Below are 8,601 nucleotides of genomic sequence, written 5' to 3'. Positions count from 1 at the left end.
AAATGGCCACGACATCTGGCTTCTTGGAGAATCCCCAGGACCCAACACAGAACACGGTATACTGTAACCGCTTAGCTTGTAGTTGTGGAACGAATAATTCGATATTAAAATCTCGTTCATTTACTAGGTTTAGAAAAGTTCGTGGCCGGTGCATTTAAAATACATAATGTTATGAAGCTAAAAATACCCCTCCCCCGGCCGCAAAGTCCAATGAAATCAAGTGCAGTGCTTGGAGAGAGGTTCACTGAAAAGAGTAAGGTGTTTGCTTCCAGGGCGTAGGGTCGGTTTTTCCTTTAGATTCCGTGGGGCGAGTGGCAGGGTAGCCAACCTGCCCCAGTCCGCGCGGTGACCCGGCCCGCCCAAGTGCCCGACCATGTCTGAACAGCGGCGTCTTTGCTGTGAATAAAATTGCTTTGTGTTCCATAGACACGGACTTGGAGGGGGGAACCTCAGTGGTCAGCACCTCTTATGCTCCACTTTAAAGATGAACAAACTGAGGCCAGCAAAATGCAAGATTCTTGTTCTGGTCGGGCTGGGCCTAGATGTCAGGTCGCTGACTTCCAGACCGTGTCGGAAGGGTCACCAGATCCTTTAAAAATAATCACGGCGGCTTTAATAGCATCAGCACCTGTTGTTTCAGCTTCCGCAAGGCAGGAGCTATTAATCTCTCCTCCTCAAAGCCGCGCTGCTGGTCTGTCGGAGACTTGTTTGCTTCCTCACGCAGCTGTCTACACCATCGGGGCCACATGTGGAGCCGAGGCACCTTTCTGCTTGAATCCAATAAATCGCTCCGCCCAAATTTAGAAAGAAAAGCGACACAGATCATCAGGACAGCGGCTTAATCTGGCAAGTCTCCACCCCACCTAGTAGAAGCCTGAGCCCACCACGCAGCCCCAGGCCAGTGACCGGCTGTGGCCTGGACATCAGGGGCTGGGAACTGGAGGGACAGTGAGTCTAAGTGGCAACTTCAGCGTCTGTAAATGGAGCGCAGTTATCATTCTCCTTTGGGAACTTGTGAGAATCCGAACTGTGAATGCCGCCTAAGACCTGCAATAAGCAAGTTGAGTTTGCCCTTATAGCCGTTACTGATGTTACTGTGTTAGCTCGAGCGCCGTTGTCTCCCGCGCCCTTTCTACCCGGCAGCCCACGGCCCGCGGCCGCTCACGCCCGAAAGTGAAGGGCTCGCGGCCCCGGGGGCGGCGAGGGCGGGGCGGCCCCAGCGCGCATGCGCGCCCGCGGAGCCAGCTCCTCTTAAGAGCGCAGCGCAGCGGCGCGGCGGGCGAGTCGGGGCCGGGCGCGCGGGTGGGCGGCTGCTGCGCTCGGGTTGTTCCGCAGCCCCGGGGGCCGAAACTTCCGTGGGAGGCGCCCAGCGGTGCGCACCTACCCAGGGCGCAGCGGCAGGGGGGAGGGGGAGCCAGACGGAGCGCGCCGAGGCCGGAGAGCAGAGGAGGGGAGCAGGGCGAGCCGCCCGCCTGGATCAGCGCCCAGCAGCAGCCGCGGCTGGCTCCCGGGACCCCGGCGGGGCTCGTCGGTTCTCGTCCGCGTCCCGGACGCCCGCGTGCGCCGGGAGCATCGACCGTCCGGCCCGCGGAGCGGAACGTGGTGGCTGCACCTGGGGGGCGGCCCGGGCGGCGCGGCCGGAGCCATGCGGACCGAGTTCGGAGCGCAGGAGGCTGAGCGCGGCCGGCCGCTGCACTTGCTGCCCGGAGCCCTGTGCCCGCTGCCCGCCGCCTTGGCCTCTTCTCGCCGCCCGAGGGTGGAATAAAGGCCAGGAGACAAGCCACGACTAGCGCGCAGGACCCCGAGGCTTAAACTGTGCGGCAGCGCCCTGGCTCCGGGGCCGCAGCGGCGCGCCCAGCGGTCCTCCGGCTCGAGCGAGCGTCCCCTCGGGGATGCACGGGGAGGGTCCCGTCGCGGGTGAAGCCTCCGGGGGCTGCGGAACGGCAGCCCCGGGGGCCCTCTGAGTCCTACCCGGAGAGCTCCATCGGCGAGTGCCCACGAGTTCCAGGCAGCCCCTGCTGGGGCCGGGCCGCCGGCTGAGGGAGGGCATGGCTTAGCTCCCGGACGTCGCGGCGGGGGGGCGGGGGCCCGCGCGGAAGGGACACTCAGCGAAGTGGTCCCGGCCTCAGCACCGCCAGGACCGGGGCGCCGGGCCGCCACCTCCCGGAGTCGGCCCTGCGCCCTCTGGAGACGCGCCGCCCGCGCCCAGGGTGGTGCCATGTGGGGCGGACGCCGCCCGGCCGCCTCCTCCCCGGACGCCGCTTCGCTCCTGCGGCTGCTGCTGGCCGCGCTGCTGGCGGCGGGGGCGCAGGCCAGCGGCGAGTACTGCCACGGGTGGCTGGACGCGCAGGGCGTCTGGCGCATCGGCTTCCAGTGCCCCGAGCGCTTCGACGGCGGCGACGCCACCATCTGCTGCGGCAGCTGCGCGCTGCGCTACTGCTGCTCTAGCGCCGAGGCGCGCCTGGACCAGGGCGGCTGCGACAACGACCGCCAGCAGGGCGCCGGCGAGGCCGGCCGCGCAGACAAAGACGGCCCCGACGGTTCGGCAGGTAGGCGGGCCGGGCGAGCAGAGAGGGGAGGAAGGGGCTCTGCCTCGCCGGCGGGACCCGGCAGCCTGGAGAGGGGGAGGGAATTCGGAGCCTGCGATTTCAGGAAAGGGGCTTGGAGCGGGAGGCGGTGCCTGCGTCCTGGCGCAGCCTTTACCTTGTGTGGAACGGTACACTGCTTCAGCGCCTTGGGCCTCAGTTTCCCCATCTGTCAGCTAAAGAGCGGCTTGGCTTGGGTTTTCCGGAAAAAACCCTAACATCCAAAGCATGGCGGGCCGCAGCCAGCCCCACGTGCCTCCTGCCCAGGGGTCTCCGTGCCCCCTCCCGGGTCTCCTGTCTCCATGGGTCTAAGTCCGAGGACGGGGTCATGTTTTGGCGGCGCCCCCTAGCGACAGGGCTGGCCGGGGCACCTGAGGGCTCCTCGGAGGGAAGGCCACTCCTTGGGCCTTCCCGAGGGTGATGGGCTCCACCAGACCCCGGGGGAGAGTCTACCCCTCCTGAAGATGCACCTCCCCCGGCCCGGTCTCCTTACCACGTCGGACTTGGTAGGTGTGACATCAGAGCGGTGCCAGCCCTGCTCTTTGTGGCCTCGATTCCTTAACTGTATTTTTTCAGATTGCCCAAGTTAGAGTTGGAGAAACAAATGCGTGAAAGCATTTGATAGGTTCCACTGCCTCCGCTTGTCACTAGTCTCCCAGACCCCTCCCTCGAGGGCCTAGCCCAGAATGTGTTTGGGAGGGTGGATGTGGTCCGGGTGGAGGTGGAAGGGCACACATGGCCCGGAGGGGCGTCTCCGCCCGTTATGAGAAGGAGAGGACTGTTTATATTAATACTACCCCCCACCCCAGCCCAGGGTTCCAGCCGCCTGAGCCCCGCTGGTCCCTGTTCACAGAGCTGGCTGGGGCTGCTGAGAGGCAGCTCTTTCCGTCCTTCCCTTTGCAGTCACGCATTTTATTAGCTACTCCTACTGGTCGGCTGCTGCCTTGACTCTGAAGAGGAGAAGGGAGGGTAATTCCAGAAGAGGTGCCGTCTTAAAAGGCAAGCGCAGCATAGCGGGGTGTGTGGCCTCCCGAATAAACCTGGGGGGATGAGCCATGGGCACACTGCTTGACTGCTTTCTCTGTGTGTGCCAAGTTGGGCTTTTGCTGGCCTCCTAGAAGTTGGGATGACTGTGGACAAATCAGTAGGCAGCCGACTTCTCAAGATGCCGTGGTGTGTGGGGATGCTTTCTAAATTCCACTTTTGAATCTTTTTTCCTAAAAATTCTGTACTTCTGCACTCAAGAAGGACAGCGCATGTCTAAGCAGAGCCGAGGGCTTCCAGGAACACTGCCTTCTCTGCCCTGAGTTATTTACTCTTCCAATTAAAATCCTGGAAAGAGAGCAGTGATTTCTCCCCAAAACTCATTATGCGGACTTAGACTGTTTTGGGGGTGTTTTTTTCTTAACTGTTATTTGTTTACTTGATAACGTATAAGGCTGGTATCTTTAATTTAGAAAATGAAGTCTTCAATCGTCAGCCTTTGGTTACATACTTGATAAAGTATGCTTTACTTATAAGGCATCATTTCTCCATAGCTCCGTGTGGTACTGTGTTCTAGAAACACTGACTGCAGGAATATCAGTTCTGTCCAAGGAGCGTGATTAGAACGGCTGCTGCCCTAGCAGACAGAGGGCGTTTCGTGTCTGTGACTTCAGGCGAGGGAGAGCTGAGCGTCTCCCTGGACCACGTGCTGGCACTGCCCTTTGCCAAGACCAGCGGGACCAGTCCCTGTCCTTGTGTGGCGTCTAATCGAATAGTTAAGGAGATGGGCAGGAACGCGTCAAAAGACATGGGTTCTTGGTCATATAGGGTGGGATTCCACAGACCCCTCCCTCCTGATTCTCGGTCCCCATCAGCCAGTGTGTCCAGCTTCTGAAACCCGGTAGTGCTAGGTCCACGGCACCCCAAAGATCTTTTTAAGTAAAATAATTGAAAACTGGAGCTCGCTGCTGATTTTAGTCAAGTGTTTATTTTTATCTTGACAGTTTTATTTTCTGGAATAAACCTCCCTTGTTAAGTAGGATGCACGTTGCTTTTTGCTCTGCTGCGGGCTTTCCCTGTGGCTCTTCACATGGAATCCAGTGTCCTAACTCCAGACCTGACAGCTCCGCCTCAGCCACGTGGTCCTGCCTGGGGTCTTGGCTCACTGCGGGCTCTTCTTTCTGGAACAGATGTCAAGGCTTGTCCTTCTCGGTACCTTGTTTCATGCTGACCTGCTGCCTGGGCAGCCTCCCCCCGGCCAGGCCCACATTCCAGGGACCAGCCTTCAGCTTTTCAAGTGGGTGTGGAGGTTTTTTTTTTTTTTTTTAATTTAAAAATCCTTCTTCGACCTCTGTACCTTACAGACTCTTTTCGGAAATGGTTGTGACTGAGGTCTGCCCTAAATTTTTGATTTATTTGCCTATGAAACAAGAACCTGCGAAAAAAAGGTCAAAGAGGTTTACGAGGAATGTAAATAATTTTCTGGGGGGAGAAAAGACTTTGAAATAATTTCAACTCTCATTTCTGTGCAGACCCTACAAACTGTTAGGGTAGACTGAAGTGTGGGCAGTTCCGTTACTCTAGGGATTTTAGAACAGTCTTAAACTGTTAAACTCATATTTTTGCTAAATTGGGTATTTGCCTCCATGAGCGTTGCAGTTGGTGAGTCTAGCTGTCAGTGTTAACAGCTTTGCTTTGGGGGCTGATCCCCGGTGCCTGTAGGCAGGCCCTGCTGCGCGCCGCCCCCCACTATCCCTAAGCACTTGATAAAGGACGGTGCTTCCTGTGTGCAGCCGACAAGCGCACACACCAGCCCGGCCCAGGTTCCTGGCTTCTGGGTACCGGTGCTGTTCACTGATCCATCTCCGCTGCCCATCCCCGATTTTTCCTGCGTCTTTACAGGAAGTCATCACAGTGTGTCTCTCTCCTTTTCTTCAGTCCCCATCTATGTGCCCTTCCTCATCGTCGGGTCGGTGTTTGTCGCCTTCATCATCTTGGGGTCCCTGGTGGCCGCCTGCTGCTGCAGATGCCTGCGGCCCAAGCAGGAGCCCCAGCAGAGCCGGGCCCCGGGGGGGCCCCGCCTGGTGGAGACCATCCCCATGATCCCCAGCGCCAGCACCTCCCGAGGTTCCTCTTCCCGCCAGTCCAGCACGGCCGCCAGCTCCAGCTCCAGCGCCAACTCGGGGGCCCGGGGGCCCCCGACCAGGTCACAGACCAACTGTTGTTTGCCCGAGGGCACCATGAACAACGTATACGTCAACATGCCCACAAACTTCTCCGTGCTCAACTGCCAGCAGGCCACCCAGATCGTGCCCCACCAGGGGCAGTACCTGCATCCCCCCTTCGTGGGGTACACGGTGCAGCACGACTCGGTGCCTATGACCCCGGTGCCGCCGTTCCTGGACGGGCTGCAGACGGGCTACAGGCAGATCCAGGCCCCCTTCCCTCACGGTAACAGCGAACAGAAGATGTACCCAGCCGTGACTGTGTAACGCAAGGGGAGGCCGGGGTCCTGTACCAGACAGAGGAAGGCAGAAGCTGTGGGCTTGGGAAGGATTCTCAACGTGAAAGTCCCAGCGTATCGCTGGTGTTTGTGGCACAGTTCTGTTGGATGGCTTGCTTTGCCCCCAAACTGTATGAAAACATCTTTCTCCAAATTAGCGTTTCTGGACACGTTTCATCCCAGCGCATGATTGATTTATGGTGGAGAAGAGTGCCTGTGTGGTCGCCAGTCGTTGTGTGACACACGTGAGCCCTTAAGTGCCCTTGAGGTGTGGCTGTCAAAAGAACTTTGTAAACTGATTAAGTGTTTTTATTATTTCGTTACTGTTACTTCTTTTTTATTTTTTATTGTATTGGTACAAGATCAGAATAGTTGTTCCCTCCCTTTTACCTGGGCCAGTTTCTAAGAAGCATCCAAGGTTTTAGGGGGGATGTAAAGAGCACAGTTCTTATACAAGGAAACCAATCTGGACTCTGAGGTTAGCCCTTGATCTCAGTATTTCCCAGGCACATCTTAATGCATTGTAAAAAGATATATATATATTGTCTATTTTTGTGCTTTTTTTGGGTCTATTTTGTGCTTTTTTACCTTGTGTAGAGATCTTATTACAAAGTGATTTCCTACATTAAAAAGAGGCTGAAAGAAATTGTATAGTTACTTAACTGATGACATTTCAGAACTCTGGGATTATTTTAATCTTGAAGTAGAGTGATGGTGTAGTAATAAAACCATTCAGCCCCTTCTCGATTGTCTCTTTTAAATTTCTGACTCTACGTTGACATCGAGAAGAGTAATAAAGTGTTTTCATATTGAAATCATAAACTGTCACCTGCCCCTCCTCCAAATGACTCTTAATTTCGCTGTGTGGTATGGCTTGGTGTGTCACTCTGTTTGGTGTTCAGACCTCCGTGTCCGTATAGTACTGAGTGCCGGTAATTCCTGTTATAAACGAACGTCAGCCTTTCTGCCCGGATCTGATAAAACATTTTCTTGTCTTCCCTAGAAAAGCTCAAAGAAACGCTTGCAGAGAGAGATACTTAATATCGCTCCTCAGCCAAAATCTGAGACTTGGGATGAAATTTAAGCCACAGATTCGATTTACTTCGCAAATCATAGGCTTTTTATACTGTCGTTATCAAAATGTCTTGTTTTTCAGGCAAGAGAGACTATCAAGTTGAGAAGAGCTTTTCAAAGAAATATTGCCTTTCTTCCCCACAAAGTTAGTTCTTGTTTTCCTCTCTCTTTTAGTCCTCAACAAGAGCTGTATTAATTACCAGTCTTCTGAATTATGAAATTCAAGTGAATTTATTTGTGTATTGTTCCCTTACAAGAAGTAAGTTGAAGTAAATTTCCAACTGCTAGCAAAACCAAGATTTGTAATTAAATGGTGGTGAGGTATGGTCTTTTACACATATTTATATCTGTATCTATGGTCATCTGTCTATGATCTATCTACCTTTTCTATCACCTGTCTGTATCTCTGTCTATCTCATGACTGAAAAATGTAAAACCATTGTTGGCAATTGGTATCAACAAAGATACCCCATCAAATCTTTTAATAGCCAAAGGCAGGGGAAAATCATTTTACTTATTAATAAATGTTTTATGGCATGAATTCCTAGGGGAGTTGGGTTTTTTCATTTTCATTCTACTTGGTAATTTTTCAGATGGTCTGTTAAACCTGTTAATAGGGGGAAATTGCTAAAAATCATAAACGTTGCCTTCTAGAACCAAGAGCGTACCTTTAAAAGTGATTGATACCTGTGAAGTCGATAGTATGTTCTGAGTCAGTGGGTATTTTACGTGCTCTGTGGGAAACATTGACAGCACAAAACAAACAGTTCTTTTGGGGTCATTATATTATCAGGCTAATGTGTGTTCTGTACATTATCCTTGATGGAGGATTCCAGCTTATCTAAGGAAGTAAAGTTCTTAGGAATTTGGAGGTGAAAGGGGCCTTAGAGATCACCCAGCCTGGGATTGGCAAACTTTTTTTTTCAGTGAAGAGCCAGAGAGTAAATATTTTAGGCTTTGCACGTTGTCTCTAAAACTATTCAGCTCTGCTGCTACAGCACAAAAGCAGCCACAGAAGGTACATAAATGAGCATGGCTGCATTCCAATAAAACCTGATTGATGGACACTGAAATTTGAATTTCATATAATTTTCACATGTCACAAAATATTCTACTTTTGATTTTTTTCCCCAGCTATTTCAAAATGTAAAAGCCATTCTAAGCTCTAGGGCTGTACAAACCCAGTGTGCCAGAGTTGGCCATCAGGCCATGGTTCACCAGTCCCCAATCTAGTCCACCCTTACCTGGTGCTAGAGTCCCCCCTGCGACGTTCTCAGCCTTTTCTAAACACAGGGATGGAGAGTGCTTGCTTCTCCATACAGGATTGTCTAAGTGTAACTTCTTTTCAGTATCATGATTCAAGGAAAAGTGCACTGTAATAAATGAAATGAGTTTTACACTTAGTGAATGCTACTTGGTCTTTCCAAAAAATGTAACATCCCTAGAAGCAACCTC

The 8,601-nt window shown here is 53.4% G+C and overlaps 1 protein-coding gene across 1 annotated transcript; it reads left to right on the top strand.

Annotated features, from left to right (window-relative positions):
* The first annotated feature begins 1,298 nt into the window (after window positions 1–1,298).
* SHISA2 (shisa family member 2) lies at window positions 1,299–7,687 on the top strand. Its single transcript, XM_082602540.1, has 2 exons — window positions 1,299–2,549; window positions 5,508–7,687. The coding sequence occupies exons 1-2, from the start codon at window positions 2,219–2,221 to the stop codon at window positions 6,059–6,061; spliced, it is 885 nt and encodes a 294-aa protein (XP_082458666.1). The 5' UTR covers window positions 1,299–2,218; the 3' UTR covers window positions 6,062–7,687.
* The last annotated feature ends 914 nt before the right edge of the window (window positions 7,688–8,601 follow it).

This window comes from Mesoplodon mirus, assembly GCF_964341445.2.
Source record: "Mesoplodon mirus genome assembly, chromosome: 17".
NCBI classification, from domain to species: domain Eukaryota; kingdom Metazoa; phylum Chordata; class Mammalia; order Artiodactyla; family Ziphiidae; genus Mesoplodon; species Mesoplodon mirus.
This window is presented reverse-complemented; position numbering and strand designations above follow the sequence as displayed.